The sequence below is a fragment of the Haliotis cracherodii genome, unplaced genomic scaffold (genome assembly GCF_022045235.1).
Source record: "Haliotis cracherodii isolate W230 unplaced genomic scaffold, xgHalCrac1.p SCAF_16, whole genome shotgun sequence".
Classification (NCBI taxonomy): domain Eukaryota; kingdom Metazoa; phylum Mollusca; class Gastropoda; order Lepetellida; family Haliotidae; genus Haliotis; species Haliotis cracherodii.
In genome coordinates, this window is record NW_027266271.1 from 20,805,660 (window position 1) to 20,824,698 (window position 19,039).

Consider the following 19,039-nt stretch of genomic DNA (forward strand, 5'->3'; position numbering starts at 1 on the left):
GCAATTCTGCACATCGAAAAGTCTCACCTTAGTCAATTCGCCCACCTGTGTCCTAGGACACTTAAAATTTGTAACCCATCTTCATGTTCACGAGGAAAGACTTTCAAGAGGTATAACCATGTCCACCATTGTTCCCAGTGTGTTGAACACTCTCCTTGCTGGAATACGTCATCGTGCAAGAACACAGAGCCAGGCTACCAGTGCCGGAGGTGTCCCACAGGCTTCACGGGGTCGTTCGAGGACGCCCTGGCCTGGAACGTGACCCGCCGGAACTTCATCGACTGCAACCAGAAGCACGACCCTTCTCCAATCCAGCACTGCGAGGATACAGATGAATGCCTCACAAATAATGGCGGATGTGACCTCAATGGCTATTGTCATAACACCGTGGTGGGTGAATTTTTTTTTTATTAAAGAACTATCGTTTCACACAAAAGGTACTCTTGTAAAAGACAATGGGAATTTTCCCAGTCCCTATATAGGACTTAGATTAATTGTAACTGGGTAATATTAGCTATTGCAAAATTGGTAAGAAAAATCGATATTATTGGTTCCAATTTCTGGTAACAATTTTCAATCTATCTCTGGGAGATGTAAATACATCCGTTTAAGTCAATGGGATATTTTGGTTCTAGGGCAGTTTCTACTGTGGTCTGTGTAAAGATGGGTACATCGGCAGTGCTAAGTACAGTTGTGAGCTTGCAGACTTCTGTCTGTCGGGCAAACATGAATGTAACGTCAACGCTACTTGTGTCTACGCCGGCCCCGGGGACTACAGCTGCCTGGTGAGTATGTGTGAGTGTCTGTGCATCTTGAACATAGCTGGCAAGCTTTGGAAAATATTTAGGAAAATTATATCAACGTTGCCCATGCTTGATTGAAGTTGGTCTAACTGAACCTTTCTGCCACAGTGTAACAACGGACTTGCCGGTAATGGCTTCACCTGCGGCCCCGACCCTGACCAGGATGGTTACCCGGCAGAAGGCATTTCCTGTAATGGGGAGGAGTTTGGAAACTGTAAACAGGTCAGTGCTACAGCTAGACATCTCTCTAGATTGAAAGTGATTGCTGCTGAAGAGCACCCTACTTCTGTGTAATGCACTAGATAGTAAATGGTGAATGAATTTAGGTTGCTTAAAATAAGCAATATTTAATCATTACTACAGAGGGGTTCTCTATACATTGTGGATTCTGGTGCGATTAGGATATTTGGTATATATGATGGTTGTAAGGTTGATGATGAGGTTCGTGTGGTAACAGTCTAGTTGACCTGGTTGTCGCCTAGTGGACAGGGCGTCTGTATCGAGAATAGAGGTTGGTGGACAAGAATGTATAAAACTGTTGCAAACAATGGTGATTTATTGCCATTTGAAACATCTAATTGACCAATCAGTATCGAGTATTTTCCAAATTCATGGTAGAATATAAATTATTAATTACGCTATACATTTTTCGAAACTTAATATTGTTATTACAAACACGTCATGTTTTGCCTTTTGCCTGAGTTTCATGTTCGCTTTACGAAACTAAATATTTGAACAATAAAACCCCACTCGTCCATCCGCTTGGCCTGCAGGATAACTGCCAGGACATCCCCAACAGCGGACAGGAGGACAACGACGGCGACACCATGGGGGACTCCTGCGACACCGATGACGACAACGACACCGTCTTTGATCTCGATGTGAGTAGAGTGTCGAACATGCATTGAGGTGACCAATTTATATTCTGAAGATATATATTCTGTTAAATAATGTGTTGTGGGTAAAAAATAATTGTTTGCTCATTTTTCAGATATATTTTGTTACGTTTTGAAGCATAGATTGAAAATGTATTCTGCCTCAAATACCCAATTTTGGGTGAAGATGGTGGTGACATTAAACTGATTGTAAGGACTGCCGCCTGCCTCGATCTGCCACATTCCGCCACAACTCTTTTTTCACGACTCTATGGAATTGGGGAATGATATAAATCTAACCCCAATTGATTATTGACAGGTCATATCAGTGTATCATAATCCTTGGTCTGCCATACCCGGGTTTTACTAAATCGGTACAGGTCTACGATTTGCGTTGCTATTGGGCTTCTGTCCTTCTGTTATCTGATAAACCGTGATAATTATGACTGAAATATTGTTCAACGCAGCATCAATATCACAATGCTCGATATCAATTAATGGACTAAAAGTCCTTCTATACTCCATACTCTATGTACATCTTTGATTACCCAGTGTATTTTATCTCAATTCTATAAATACTCTGGAACCGTTTGCAACCATAGCTTCCTTTCGGAAGTGACGTCACTGACTTCATCACTCATAATTTAACACAATTTTTTTTTCGGTCATGAGAGTTTTATGTTGTATGGCTGTTTTTAGTATCGCCATTCGAATTGGACTGAAAAACTAGGTCAAGGGTATGTATCCAAACCTAATGGAGATATAATACCCTGGATTACAGAGGATGATGTATGATGTCAAGGCATTCATAGTGCAGAGGGACTTATTCCATGGTTACAGTGAGTTAAGTCAGTGAGTTGGATTGTACGTCACTTTTAGCAATATTCCAGTAATATAAGGCCAGGGGACACCAGAAATCGGCTTCACACATTGTACCAATGTGGGGAAACGAACCAGGGTCTTCAGCGTGATGGGCGAATGCTTTAACCACTAGGCTACCACTACCCATCAAAATGGATAGTCTGAGAAGACACTGATTTAGAAACATCTATTATGGATGTACAGTGTGCTCTTCTTTTAACAACCTCCAAGGGGTTTACAGGGATGAAAAGGTCCCAAGATTCCAGTGGTTGTTGTAAGACCCGACTAATGAGGATTGGGTTATTCGGCTGATTGTATGTCATGGTGCCCCAATGTCACGAATCGTTGTTCATGATTTCAGTCACTTATTGGCTGTGCCCAGACTCGATTATTTAAAGGTCTCCGTATAGCTGGATTATTGCTGAATGCCGACAGCAATCACTTACCCACTCGACTGTCTTCACAGGACAACTGCCCGATGGTGTTCAACAACAAACAGGAGGACGCCGACAACGACGGCATTGGCGATGCATGTGACAACTGCCCTAACGACGTCAACGCTAACCAGGCCGATGCCGATGGAGACGGTCAGGGAGACACTTGTCAAGTGGACTCTGACGCTGATGGCCGATCTGACGTCATTGACAACTGCCCCTATGTCGCCAACCCAAGTGAGTTTAAGTGAACGATTACTTGTAAGGAATACTTAACTTCAATTAACCTTCAAGTTCATACATGACATGCACAGTTTAGATGTAGTTCATCCAAATTTGAAGTCAAGGTGGGAAGGAAGTTTAACGTGAAACACAGAGATTCTGTAGAATGTTTTACTAGTGACATGGAGGCAAATTCCGTTTCTTGACAGTCCGTTTCCACCCTTGCCTAACTAGGTTTGAATTTTGTGGCTCTAATCATAGCGCCACCAGTAGCGATATCCCTTCTACGTCCCTCCTACTGACCAATCAGATTCCACCTCTCATATCACCTGCATTTGCTTCAAACAAAATGGTGGCACCCAGTTAAGACGATCTGATCGATAATCAACGTTTTTTTTGTGAATAAAATGGTTCTTACCTTGCAAAGTACATCAAATCACTTGGACATCTTTATTTTAAACATAAAGAGATTTTGAAAAGATTTATCGACGCTTTGGTGAGGGTACACAAGCAGTTCCTGCAATCGACAGAAATCATGTTTTGTTTGTGAACCATGTGTCGATTTTGTTACACGATTTTGATTGGACTATGCATAGACTCGTTGGTCCAACCAAAATATAACTCCATAATTCCAGCCTAGTTCAACAAGGGTGGAAACTGGACTTTTATAGTCAGTTAACTCACTTTCCTCAGGAAGATGGTTTCTTGCTGGTGTACCCTGCTTATGATAGGTTATACATACACCGCTATTAAATATTATCTCCCTTATACGCATATGATCAATGCGTCCCTTTCTACAACTAGTGATATCCCATTCAGAGCAGATACATTTACCCACTACAGTAACGCCATGAGATTATCGTGTCAATCAGCTTTAACATTGCTGTAAAATCTTGTGTATAGAATGCTTGTGGCGTCAAATGCATATTGATTGAAGTGAGCCTTCAATCCTTTTGGCCAGCCTTATAGGTTTGCCATCATAAATACGTCTTCAGCAACCCATACTCGCCGTAAAAGGCGACTATGCTTGGTTAGGCGACTAACGGGAATCCGGTGGTCAGGCTCGCTGACTTCGTTGATACATGTCATCGATCCCAAATGCGTTGATCGATGCTCATGCTGTCAATCACTGGATTGTCTGGTCCAGACTCGATTAGTTACAGACCGCCTTCATATAGCTGGAATATTGCTGAGTGCGGCGTTGAACAACAAACAAACAAACAAAAACCATCATATATACCTTTTATAAGTAAAATAAGGAAAGACATGATGTTGTATGTGTGTGGACATGGTGTTTAGGAAATAAGTATTGTATTTTTGCTTATTAACTATTTCTGACTGTTAATTTGCACAGTTAATTTGGATTTTGTGTTTTTCGAATTATATCAGTGGTTGCAAAGTAGTACAGCTTTTGCTGATGACGCCGAAGACTTGGGTGTAATTTTTGTGCGATACTTTGTGCTAATCGCGTGTATATTGTATCGTGTGGTATGTATATATATATGTATCGATACAAATAAAGCATGGGCACATGAGAGGATATTGATAAACATTAAGATAAAATGATAGTTTGATTATCATATCTACAGGAGTATTAAAGCCTAGTTATTGAAGTTTTTATAGGTTTTTATAGGTTGCAACCTAATGTTAAATCTTGTCGTGGCAAAATGGGGCGGTGAGTTAGCCTAGTGGTAAAAGTGTTCGCTCATTATGCTGAAGACACTGGTTCGATTCCCCACATGGTTACAATGTGTGAAGCCCATAGCTGGTGTCCCAAACCGTGATATTACTGGAATATTGCCAAAAGCAGTGTAAAACCATACTCACTCACTCGTACAGCATTATTCGGCATTTCCCATGTGTGTGAGGCTCCTTGTACAAGCCCGGACTTGAAATACTAGTCCACTGAGATAGCATCACAGTTTATCGTGGATACCTCACTCAGACTCCAAGCCAACCAGTCCTTCCTTCATCCTTTAATGCCAAGCACCATCAGGAGTTACAATACTTACATCTTTTAAAGTTTTTTGGTATGACGTGGCTCGTGATCAAACTACCGATGTTCTAGACAGACGCTGCAACCACTACACCATGGTGGCCGTCACATCTCACATGAATCCTTGGTGTGTCCTCGGTATGATGTTTATGGATGATGCTAACGCTAAACCCGTCTTTATTCGAACCTGTTCCCAGGTCAGTCTGACGCTGACAGCGACGGCAATGGGGACGACTGTGACAACTGCCCGACTGTAGCAAACAGCGGACAAGAAGATTTGAACCAGAATGGAATCGGGGATGCATGTGAAAATGGAGACAGGTATTTGCGTTTCAATATAATTGACCTGCATCACTGCGTCAATTATGTAAACATATTGATGCAATTTGTTGCTGTGAAAACAGTAGAATAATGGGAGATTGAATGTTGTGTTATGCCGCGATATTTCAGCTATTCACAGCTGCCTCTCAACAAAACCCTCAGTTAGATGGCTCCAACAGTCAAATGGGTCTGGACCTATTCTGATCTGCAACCTCACTCATGTTATGTGTCCTGTATATAATCAAAAATGTAAAGATAATCCAGTGATTGATATTATGAGCAAAGGTTCACGCCCTCGGGTATGGTGACAAGCCATTAACTCAATCGCCTCTTGCGAACCTCTTGTGTATAGTCTTTGATACAGTGACATGAAATATCGTACAATAATGTATATTAACTGCTGTGTGCCTTGTTCATTGTATTTATAATGAATATAGAGTCGTTGATAGCATCGTGTCTCTTACATCATCATATGAAAAAGCAAAATACACTTCCATTTTGAAGGGATGGTGACTCAATCCAGGACAACAAGGACAACTGCCCCGACATGCCCAACTCCGAACAGAAGGATACAGATGGTGATGGGACAGGTACTCGACCTAGGGATGCTGAGCCTTTCATTGTAATCTATGTATTAATGGTGTTTGTTTTATTATTTTAACACCGCACTCAGCAATAGTCCAGCAATATGACAGAAGCCTATAAATAATCAAATCTGAGTTAGACAAACCAGTGATCGATAATATGAGCAACGATCCACGTTGTCAGGATCAGATGGCATACTTTCTTTCAGTGACATTTTATAAGGCGTAGTACCATGGAAGACAGAGTTGATTTCAGCTTGTGTATTTTTTCAATGCGTCGTTTCGGTACAGTTGTTTGTACCTTTATGAAGGTACCTTGAAACGTTGTATGGAAAGAGACACAATCAACTCAGTCACCGAGTCATAGGTTGCCCCCATTATTTCGTGAACTTTCTTTGCCTCAGGTGACTACTGTGATGATGACTCCGACAACGATGGCATTGCCGACTCTGTGGACAACTGCATGTACGTGCCCAACGCAGACCAGGACGATCTGGATGGTAAGACCTACACTCACAGACACATCCTTCAGTGGTTGCACCGAGCGAGCAAGTTAATGCCGGTTACACACCACTTTCTCAGTTATTTATTTGGGAGAAAAGCTCAAAGAGATGCGGGTCTTAGGCCTTTACTGAGATACCGAGGAGCAAGGGTATGGGACTGACTTCATACCAAGGAGTGACGGTTTGGGACTGACTTGATTCCAAGGAGCAAGGGTATGGGACAGACTGAGATACCAAGGAGCAAGAGTATGGGACTGACTGAGATACCAAGGAGCAAGGATATGGGACTGACTGAGATACCAAGGAGCAAGGGTATGGGACTGACTTAATACCAAGGAGCAAGGGTATGGGACTGACTGAGATACCAAGGAGTGAGGGTATGGGACTGACTGAGATACCAAGGAGTGAGGATATGGGACTGACTGAGATACCAAGGAGCAAGGGTATGGGACTGACTGAGATACCAAGGAGTGAGGGTATGGGACTGACTGAGATACCAAGGAGCAAGGGTATGAGACTGACTGAGATACTGAGGAGCAAGGGTATGGGACTGACTGAGATACCAAGGAGTGAGGATATGGGACTGACTGAGATACCAAGGAGCAAGGGTATGGGACTGACTGAGATACCGAGGAGCAAGGGTATGGGACTGACTGAGATACCAAGGAGTGAGGGTATGGGACTGACTGAGATACCAAGGAGTGAGGGTATGGGACTGACTGAGATACTGAGGAGCAAGGGTATGGGACTGACTGAGATACTGAGGAGCAAGGATATGGGACTGACTGAGATACCAAGGAGCAAGGGTATGGGACTGACTGAGATACCGAGGAGCAAGGGTATGGGACTGACTGAGATACCAAGGAGTGAGGGTATGGGACTGACTGAGATACCAAGGAGTGAGGGTATGGGACTGACTGAGATACCAAGGAGCAAGGGTATGGGACTGACTGAGATACCAAGGAGTAAGGATATTGGACTGACTGAGATACCGAGAAGCAAGGGTAAAGGACTGACTGGCACCAGAAACCTATGATGGTGAGTTCGAATCTATGGCTCTCCCCGAATATATATCTAGGTTTGTCAGCACCATACCCGTGCTCGTGGGTTTCACCAAAGTAGTAAACATCTGAGACCTGCATAACTTTCCTCTCACACACCGTGATATAACGGGAATACTGTTCACTGTGACTTTAAACCCAACTCTCTGGCATGGTTGAGTGACCCCATTACCCCAGTCCTACGACATCCCTATAGGTAACCATCGCGGTGATGCGTGTGAGAAAGACATGGACCAGGATGGGACGATGGACAGGGTGGACAACTGCATGGAGAACAAGTTCATCAACTTCACATCCTTCCTGGGCTACACCGCTGTGGAGTTCTACCCAGGCTGGTCAACTGAGGCCGCCCCTGACTGGAGAGTGTTAGATCAAGGGAGAGAAGTCAGGCAGGAGGCCACCACGCGGAGACCTATTGCTCTGATAGGTGAGACATGTTGCCATGGTGTTGGGATAGCTTGTTAGTTAGTGTATGTAACACAACATGACTTCAGGCTCTGATGTTTTAAACAGCTCAGCTCATGATATAGCTTGACTGGTGATTTGTGTAGGTTTGAGCTTCTTGTGGCACAGGAATGGATCAGGACAAGTTGTGTAAGATTGGACCTAAAAGGTCGGGCCAAGGTTCAGTCCGTCCGAAAAAAATGTTTTTTATTAATTTTCGATTTTTTTAATGAATTTTTCAAACCCTAACGTCCGTCCGAAAACTTTGTCCGCGCGATTTCTCTTAAACCATTCAGTGGATTCATCTCAAACTTAGTACATATAATCTGTGTCATATGGAGGGGTGCAGTCAAAAGAAAAAAAAATGTTTTTATTAATTTTCCATTTTTTTATGAATTTTTCAAACCCTAACGTCCGTCCGAAAACTTGGTCCACGCGATTTCTCTTAAACTATTCAGTGGATTTATCTCAAACTTAGTACATATAATCTGTGTTATATGGAGGGGCGCAGTCAAAAGAAAATTATTTTTTTTATTAATTTTCCATTTTTTAATGAATTTTCCAACCCTAACCCTATCCTAGCTATTTAATTTGAAACTACTGACATACTAGGTGGGTCGGGGGTATTAGTGAGCCACGCTCACTTTTGCTCTTGTTGTAGCTTATCTGAAAATGTCTTAATTCAGGAAGGAATGGACTCGAGGCATACAACACTGTCAACAAGTTCATTTGACTCAGCAAGATATTCCTTTGAACATAATGCAAAAATAATGCAAGTCATTGCCAGAAAATAGCCAGTCTCGAATATACGACAAAACAGATTGGGCATGAAATACAAAATAGCGGTGAAAATTATATGAATGGATCACTGAATATCAGTTTGTGTAGTATCAACATACATTGCTCCTGGACTCTTTTTTTGTTGTATAACGCCGCACTTAGTAATATGCCAAATGTATTACAGCGGTCTGTAAATAATCCAGCTGGTACCAGACAATCCAATGATTGACATCATGAGCATTGATCTATGCAATTGGGATACGATGACATGCATAAACCAAGTCAGCGAGCCTGACCACCCGATCCCATTAGTCGCCTCTTACGGCAAGCATGGGTTGCTGAAAACCCATTCTCTACTCGGATTGCTTCCTGGATGCAATTACCAACTATATATACTGCCCTTTCTTGAAATAGAAATCTGGGGAGGATTTTAGAATCATTAGAATATTTCTATAAATATTGATAACAGTTGAGGACATTTGACTAAATAAGGTTACAAGATGTTTTATTTAACGACTGTTCAAGTAAAAATGCAGCTCGAAGAGTGTGCTATGAAGAGACACAAGAATAAGATGTAGAACAGAATTCTTCACTTCTCCCTAGAATTTAAAAAAAATGTGTTACCTTCAGGCGAGTTATAAGATTCGCCTTTCTCAGTATCCTGTATGATATCACTGTGTTGATGCTTACAATCAACTTGGACATCTTCAGGGCCCCAAGCTCTAGATCATATGGACTTTTACGGCACGACGTATCTGGAGGACAAAGTCTGTGAGGGTTTCATCGGCTTCATCTTCGGCTTCCAGTCCGCTCGCAAGTTCTACCTCATCACCTGGAGACAAACGTTCAAGAACTTTGACTACAACGGGGGAATGAAAGGACTGCAGATAAGGGTAGGAATGTTATCTTTTGCTGTTAAAATGGATACTTCCTGTAATGGACCCGTGAAGATCCAGGGTAGAATAGATCTTCTGCAACCCATGTTTGCCGTATAATGGGACTATGCTTGTCATAAGAGACGACTAATGAGATCGGGTGGTCAGTCTTGCTGACTTGATTGATGCACGTCATTGTGTCCCAATTGTGTGGATCAATGCTCATGATCGATGTCTGACTCGATTATTTACAGGCCGCCATCATATAGCTTGAATATTGCTGAGTGCGGCGTTAAACAACAAACAAACAAACAAAACAAACTTTCTTTAAGGGGGTGATTAGCGATGGAATTTCAACTACTGCAGCAGCATTGTGACAGTTAAAACCACTGTTGCAGTTTGTCTGATTAGAATATAGGTACATGTAATATCAAGCACAGGTCTGTCTGGTCCAGCCTCTATTATTTACAAACCATGTTGTATAGCTTGAATAGTGCAGAGTGCGGCTTTAAAGAGAGAAAGAAAGAAAGAAACAATCAAAATATCCTTTATGAGACTGAAGGAAACAGATGGAGGAAGTGCCGTGAGGTAACGACTTTCACGAAGGGTATGAACTTCTGCCATCCAATAGGTAATTGTTTGGTTTATTTTGTAGTTGGTGGATGCTGGCTTTGACGTCGGAGAAACACTGGCTAACGCTCTATACCACGGCGATGACGTCACCGACGCTACACGCATCATCTGGCACGACCCTGCACTCCGTGGCTGGGAATGCAACATGGCCTACAGATGGCACATAGTACACAGGCCGTCTATAGGACTAATCAGGTACCTCACGTTTTCATATAATGGTGTAACGATATGTTAGGCGAGTGGATTGAATTAAATTCCATTTTGAAGAATATTTCTGTTATATAACAGCGTCAGTCTAAGTTTGGATGTAGTATTGATGCAGTTCCTAGACATGTTGTTTGTTTGTTTGTTGTTTAAAGCCATACTCAGCAATATTCCAGCTATATGACGGCGGTCTGTAAATAATCAAGTCTGGACCAGACTATCCAGTGATTGATATCATGAGCATCAATCCATGCAATTGGGATATGATGACATGCATCAACCAAGTCAGCAAGCCTGACCACCAAGATCCCGTTAGTCACCTCTTATGACAAGCATGGGTTGCTGAAGACCTATTCTAACCCGGATCTTCACGGGTCCATGGGAATGTTGATGACAAACCATTATCGTGTTATAATAATGTGTTCCAGAAAGTACTGTGAATAATTGTGCCTGAGATCGCCCCACCAAAAAACCTGTGTCTTGAGTGAGTGAGTGAGTGAGTGAGTGAGTGAGTATGGTTGTATGCCGCTTTTAGCAATATTCCAGCAATATCACGGCGGGGGACACCAGAAATGGGCTTCACACATTGTACCTATGTCGGGAATCGAACCTGGGTCTTCGGCGTGACGAGCGAACGCTTTAACCACTAGGCTACCCGACCGCCCTCCCTGTGTCTTGAAGCAGTGAATATAAACATTGTGTCTTGAAGCAGTGAAAAAACAAAGTATACCTTGAAACATTGAATCAAAATATTTATGCTTTGAAGCAGTTTATGACTAAATTGTACATCTTGAAGCAATTAAAACATTCCTGGGGAGGGTGCCTTCAGTTTATTGCAATTTGGTTAATTTGCTTTTTCACAAGTTCCGACCTCCATGTTGCAGTGTTGAGATCAAGCAGGAGGATAACGTTGTAGTGGACTCCGGCCCCGTCTACGACTCCACCATCCTCGGCGGCAGACTCGGTGTGTTTGTGTTTGATCAGAAAGCCCCGATCTGGTCGAGACTGGAATATCAGTGTAAGAACAGGTAGGTTTGTCAAACACATTTTTACGGCCATTTGCTTAGACATGCATCAATCAATCTTTATTTCCATATACAGAGAAGGCCATAGGCCTATAGTGTATGTATCAATGTAGTTGAGGGTACATTTGTACAACAGAATATACATCAATGACCAGATAATTGTGAAAATAAATCAGGTCGTTGAGTAAGTGCATGCTTTCTAAGATTCAATGCATGGAAAATTAACACTGGAAATTTTTTTAATTGTGTCTGTACTTTCAGTCTTCAATCATAAGTAAAGTTTATACAAATGGGATCCTTGAAAAATAATCTTTACTTAGTTGGTTTGAAAAAGTTATATTTATATTCCATATATTAAAAGTAGATAATTGACAGATTCTGTCTTCTCTTTTGATTCCACAGTCCCACCTGATTCTATTTAAATTTGTATTAATACTTGAATAGTGATTTAATTTATTGGACTAAGGTGGAGATGATAACTACAATTGGAAGTTCATGTCTGTGAAAAATCAATGATCCTCTACCATTTTTTGGTTTTGTTTATCACTACTATCCAAATATTTCATTATTAAAAATCGTAAGACAACCCCCCCCCCCAAAAAAAAAAAATAAATAAATAAATAAATAAATAAAAAAAATAAAAATAAATAAATAAATTAAAAAATAAAAATTAAAAAATAATAAAAATAAATAAAAAACATGAAAATAAAATAAAAATAAAAGTAAATCTGGCCATATATATATAATATATTTAATATGTATATAATGCGCAGGATAATCGAGGATGTTATTTTCCATGATTTATGACTAGTAACAAATCAATACATATTAGTTGTTTAAAACGACCCATATATATTTTGATTTCTATTTTTTAATGAGGATATATCTCACTGCTCACATGTTGTGGTCACATTAGTGTCATTCCATGTCTTCAGAATGAACTATGCACTGTCCCTAGATGGGGTGGATGACTACGTTCAAGTGGGTCGTCTCGAGGACCTCGGCATGGAGAAGAGGTGGGTGAAGCGTACTACATATACTTGAAAACAAGTATGAAATAACCTCATCTCCGTCAATCATCTTCCCGAGGCAAGGGAGTTAACTGACTATAAAAGTCCATTTTCCACCCTTGCCGAATTAGGCTGGCATTATGGAGTTATATTTTAGCTGGACTAACGAGTCTATGCATAGTCAAATCAAAATCACGTAACGAAATCGACATCCGGTTCGTAAACTGCCTTGTAGATTTCGGTCGATCGCTGGATTTGCAAAGCATGTGTACTGCCAGCTCAGCCTTAACAGATATTTCAAAATCTTGTCATGTTTTTAATCAAGGTGTTCACATGACTTGGTGCACTTCACGAAGTGAGACCCGTTTTATCACAATAGCAAATGCAAGTGATATGAGAAGTGGAATCTGATTGGTCACTAGGAAAGACATGGAAGGGGCATGGGTGGAAGGACAGACGGACGAACAACAAACGGACCAGACAATCCAGTGACTGATACTAAGATGAACGCCGGGTTGTGATGGTGGAAGGACAGACGGACGAACAACAAACGGACCAGACAATCCAGTGACTGATACTAAGATGAACGCCGGGTTGTGATGGTGGAAGGACAGACGGACGAACAACAAACAGACCAGACAATCCAGTGACTGATACTAAGATGAACGCCGGGTTGTGATGACAGTCGCAATCAACCATGTTGTCGAGCAAGACGACTTGATTCATTTTAAGCCGCCTGATTCAAACTAACTAATGCTTTGTTTCCTAGTTTCACCATGGAAGCACTGGTCAAGCTACCCACTGGCTACGATGCTACCAAACACCCGATCCTGTGCACTAACAACAGCGTGCTGTGCCTGTATGTGGAGGGAAACGTCCTGCGGGGTCAGGTGATAGACACAGTCATCACAGGAGCCACGACCATCCCCGCCAATACGTGGACCCATGTCGCTCTCAAGTACAACGCTCAGTGTAGGTTGCAAATGTTCATCCCACAGTGTTCGTTTTGTTTGTTTGTTGTTTAACTCTACAATCAGCAATATTCCAGCTATATGATGGCGGTCGAGTGAGTGAGTTTTTAACAGTATTCCAGAGAAGAAAGCCTGAAGTGATGCAGGTCTCAGGCGTTTACCTCTTCGATGAAACCCACGAACACGGGTATGGTGCTGCCAAACCTAGAAACATAATCAGGACAAACCGGGATTCGAACCCAAAATCATAGGTTTCTGGTGTGCCCAAGAGAAGCAACTCTGCACAGCCTTAGATGACTGGGCCACCTGTGCCCCTGTCAATAATTGAGTCTGGACCAGACAATCCAGTGACTGACATCATGAGCATCGATCTACGCAATTGGAATACGATGACATGCATCGACCAAGTCAGCGAGCCTGACCACCTGATCCTGTTAGTCGCCTTTTACGACAAGCATAGGTTGCTGAAGACCTATTCCTCCCCAGATCTTCACAGGTCTGATCCAATAGTGAGTGGGTTTGGTTTAATGCCACTTTGAACAGTTATCACGACGTGTCACCTCAATGTTGGAGGAAAGCCCGAAATGATGCAGATCTTAGACGTTTACCACTTTGGTGAAGCCCACGAGTACGGGTGTGGTGCTGACGAACCTAGAAACCAGGCAGAAACTGAATCATGGGTTTTCCAAGGGAAGCAACTCTGCACAGAAAATGATGCAAAACATATATCAATGAACAGACATTGATTTGGACAAAATGCTTAATACTGCCAAAAGTTTCCTTTCTAACATAATTACACATGCAATTCTTGTTGACAATGTCAGCTGGGCGTTATTCTTGTGATGATGATGCTAGAGAACCAACCATACTACGTCTGTCGATTTCAGTAAGAGAGCTAGATTTGATTGTGAATGGACCCAAAACGACCACCGACGCCCACCTCACATCGGTAGAACCAGGTCTTGTGTGGGTAAGTATCATAAATATCATTCCAGAATAAATGTATTGTAACAAAATTCTTGGCCAGTTCATTAAGCATTAAGTGATGAAAGATTCTTTTTATCTCCAAACATAAAATTAATATATCACTGGAATAAATATCACATAATGATGGAGCTACTTTCAGTCTACCTCAACAATGCGCAACAATGTCCCTTACAGTTAGTGAGTTTGGTTTATGTTTGTTTGTTGTTTAATGCCACACTCAGCAATATTCCAGCTATATGACGACGGTCTGTAAATAATTGAGTCTGGACAAGGCAATCCAGTCATTGATATCATGAGAATTGATCCACACAATTGGGATCGATGACATGCATCAACCAAGTCAGCGAGCCTGACCACCCGATCCAATTAGTCGCCTCTTACGACAAGCATAGTCGCCTTTTACGGCAAGCATGGATTACTGAAGATCTATTCTCACCTGGATCTTCATGGGTCGAACTTTGGTGTAACAGGGTTTGAACAGTATTTCAGTTATATCTCAGTGTGTCAGTTTAATGTGGGAGACAAGTGATGCAGGTTTTAAGACGTTTACCATTTTGGTGAAACCCACAATTATGGGTAACGTGTTGACAAACCTAGAAACATAATCACGATTCGAACGCACAAACTTAGGTTTCTGGCGTGCCCAAGGGACGCAACTCTGCACAGTGAATCGCTGCTCTATGCAGTTGTCAAACTTTTCAGGTCGTGAGATGAGATAAACATGTTATTGGACAAGCAAAGACTTCTTTTCTGTTTATTATGTTTTGTCTTTTAACTAGTGGCTGTGCAGCACATGAAACTACAAAACCTTTTTCAGCTGACTCGATGAGAAAAAACTTGTTATTTGACAAGAAATGATAAATATCCTCTATGTTTTCTTCATCGTTGGAATGATTGCTGAGAAATATCACATTTTGACTTCTCATTATAATTAAAACTACAGTATACTAGGAACACAATAATACAATTCAATTTATTTTAATGACAGATAAATGGTATCAAACATTTTGACTATAGGTATAAACTGTCTGATTGGGAACATTTTTAGCATAGCCCTAGCAAAACATATGGAGATACGTGTATTATACAATCTGGCCATGCATAGACTGAAGTTGACTTAAGTTACTAGTACAGCATTATTCAACCATATGAAAAGTCAGAAGGAATGGGTGCAAAGTCAGAAAGAAATGCGAACTTAAGTGACTTGTAGTGTAACCATAGAGTTCTAGATAATGTTTGTCATTTAATAATATATCACGTGACTAACCACGGGTCCGGGTAGTTCTGTGGGTACCCGGGTCCTACTCAGTACCCACCCGACCCGGGTACCTGAGTTACCCGTCCATGCCATGGTATGCTGAAATGTTTTGAAAGTATGTTTGTATTACATTACGAACTACCAAGTGGAAAATAAAATACTTTTGTAAAGACCTCTTTATGACATCACAGCATAATTGTTTCCTTGCACCCATATGGTCCCTTTTCTCCTGGTGGGTCATATATATAATATGTATCGTGTCTGTGTATATGCATGAAACACTTGTCAACATCTCTCTCCCACCCAGGATGGGAATACGACCCTGTACGTTGGCTATGACGGCTCTACCTTTCTGCAGGGAGAGGTGGACGAGGTAGGTGATATACTACACAAATTTAGATAAGGGACAAAGCGTAATAAAGTGAATAACACAATGGTAAAACAAAATGGTTTACAGACGTGGGGAGACCGAACATCTGGGGCTCAGGGCTTTTTTTTAAATAATTGCTTCCAGAAATCACTGGAATAAAATAAGGTTGTTTCAAGTTTTACCTAAAAATGTTACTTGACATTCTGGTTGTCCTTAATAAATGTGATGTGAAAATAGAATAGTAGAGCTCCTTTCAGTGACTGCCTGTGTGGTCTAGTGGTAGAGCGTCTGCCCGGAGTGGAAGGTCCAGGGTTCGATCCCGGGGCGTGTCATGTTAAAAGATGAAACTTGTTGTTACCCTGTCTGGCGCTCGGCATTAAGGAGCTAAAACAAGGACTGGTCGGCTCGGAGTCAGTATACTGTGTCTGAGTGGGGTATTCATGTTAAACTGTGGCATGGTATCTCAGTCGGCTAGCACTATAAATCGGCATCAGTCCGGACTAGTACAAGCAGCCACACTCACAAATACACACACACACGTGCATGCACGTAGCTCTATAAGTGCAATAATCTTGAAGCGATGTTAAACCTCATTTCACCTCACCTCACTTCTTTCAGATTCAAAACAAATGTATATCTCAAAGCAGTGATGGAAAAATAGTTGTTCTGTCTGTAACGAAAACCTCCAACTGAATATTAAATATCATGCTATAATGTTTCTTTGAGTGGAAAACTGTTACTTCCCAATCCATGCTGATCTACTTTTTAGTACTGAACTTAGTTTGCAATCAAAGTAGGAAGTACAAACTAATGTCAAGGCATGTTTATTCCTTGGTTTTCAGGACTGTGTGTGAAAACACTCCTAGTCAGTAGATGAGGACAAAAACATAATAAGAGACATTTTTTGTGTTATCCAAGTATTTTGCCATGCATGCAGTGTCAGTAAGCTTGTCTCATCTTAAAACCTATTGCAACCTACTGTCTTGCAGAGTTCTCTGGGGTAGGGTGCTTATCAGATTAGTATTTTTTCGTTTTTAATTATTTTAGAATTGGATGTGTCAATAAATCAATTAATAAAAAAGTCTCACCTGAGGCTGGTCATTTGCGTGAGATATTATCAATGTTGGGGGAATGTCCGAGTACTTCTTCATTCTTTAAAAATAATGGACCTGAGCCCTATTATTGTCAATTCAATCGTAACTAATTCTCAAGACGAATTGATTTAAGAATTTGTGTTCTACCATGTTTTCCTCAACAGATACGGATATACAACATCCAGATGGTGGAACTGACTGCCAGCACCGAGGCCAGACATATACACGAGGAGCCGTTCCGCTACCTACTCGGTGCTCACTACAACATGGAGGAGGCTACTAACACCTGTATGTACATACACTACAAAATGGATAGCTGACATGAAACTTGTCATAGAGAACGTATTATCCCCTGCCATAAAGTGGAAGGGGGATATCGGAATGGGTGTTGTCCGCCCTTCTGTCCGTCCGTCCGTCACGTTTGTTTTTGGATCAGAACAAGAAAAACATGAGTGCTATCTTAACCAAACTTGGCACATACATAGGTCTTGTGGTAAACTGGTGCCTTTGGATAGTTTGGGATTTTTGAAAAACCAAAAATATTATTATTATTTTTCAAGTTTTCATAGCAACGACTTTGACTTAGATTGAAAATGGCAGTAGTGCTGCTTTCTGGAGCAGTTCTTGAAAAACGTAAATATTTCTTCTAGATAGGTCTACTGGTGCCATTTGATAGTTTATGATTTTTGAAAAATCTATTTTTCGAGTTTCCATAGCATCGACTTTGATTCAGACTGACAATGACGGGAATGCTCATTTCCGGAGGGCTAATGCCTTGCAACAACCGGACATTTCATATTGGCGGGGGACATGAGTATCTCATTCTTGTTTTATGTTTGTATTGTCATGAAGTTGCCATGAAACACCAATACAAATATTATAGAATTTATATATAAGGTCTTCAGCAACCCATGTTTGCCGTAAAAGGCGACTATGCTCGTCGTAAGAGGCGACTAACGGGATCGGGTGGTCAGGCTCACTGACTTGGTTGATGCATGTCATCGATCCCAATTGCATGGATCGATGCTCATGATATTAATCACTGGATTGTCTGGTTCAGACTCGATTATTTACGTACCGCCGTCATATAGCTGGTGTATTGCTGAGTGCAGCGTCAAACAACAAAGCAACCAACCAACTTCTAAGAGCTCATGAAAGACAGGAGAACTATTCCTTTTAATCAATAATGCTTGAGGGTCCAGAGGGGGACATAAGAAATAGGTCAGCAGTCATAGAAAGAAGATTTAGTGTTTTGAATAATGTACTTTAGAAATCATAATATCATTCACATGATCACAGTTACTTTGTTTGAATAGTGTTCGTAGCTCACCATGGAATAATGTATATTTACATCGTGTTTACAGCAACTATTCTCAAGGACAAGGGGTACCGAGGCCAAGATGCTGTCTTGATAGGACAACCTGGCATTGTTCCTGTAAGTGATGCCAGATTAAATATCCTACCGCGTTTTTAGCTCACCTGGCCAACTTTTGTTAAGTGGCTGTCTTTGATATGTTAAACTTTTGACTACATATCCAGGTGAGCTACAGTGCTATGACACTAATTTCCCATAAACGAAATACACAATACATTATTTACTAATTAAGAGTTGCTTACTAATTTCAAAGCAAATGTTTTGTGAAATATAGAGAAATTTGTAAACAGTGACAATAATGATTCAGATAGGTCACATTCACACTTTCAGAAATCACAGATCATCAAATTCTG

The 19,039-nt window shown here is 41.2% G+C and overlaps 1 protein-coding gene across 1 annotated transcript in view; it reads left to right on the forward strand.

The window, feature by feature from the left end:
- LOC139463461 (uncharacterized) overlaps positions 1-19,039 on the forward strand; it is a 73,063-nt gene that overhangs the window by 53,912 nt on the left and 112 nt on the right. Inside the window, exons 46-63 of the mRNA XM_071244729.1 lie at positions 139-390; positions 636-785; positions 912-1,025; positions 1,577-1,684; positions 3,006-3,210; positions 5,389-5,512; positions 6,017-6,102; positions 6,501-6,596; positions 7,857-8,087; positions 9,596-9,777; positions 10,415-10,587; positions 11,481-11,624; positions 12,557-12,637; positions 13,401-13,603; positions 14,490-14,572; positions 16,155-16,220; positions 17,476-17,599; positions 18,676-18,746. Coding sequence (XP_071100830.1) covers positions 139-390; positions 636-785; positions 912-1,025; positions 1,577-1,684; positions 3,006-3,210; positions 5,389-5,512; positions 6,017-6,102; positions 6,501-6,596; positions 7,857-8,087; positions 9,596-9,777; positions 10,415-10,587; positions 11,481-11,624; positions 12,557-12,637; positions 13,401-13,603; positions 14,490-14,572; positions 16,155-16,220; positions 17,476-17,599; positions 18,676-18,746 — 2,493 coding nt within the window. The remainder of the gene's footprint in view (positions 1-138; positions 391-635; positions 786-911; positions 1,026-1,576; positions 1,685-3,005; positions 3,211-5,388; positions 5,513-6,016; positions 6,103-6,500; positions 6,597-7,856; positions 8,088-9,595; positions 9,778-10,414; positions 10,588-11,480; positions 11,625-12,556; positions 12,638-13,400; positions 13,604-14,489; positions 14,573-16,154; positions 16,221-17,475; positions 17,600-18,675; positions 18,747-19,039) is intronic.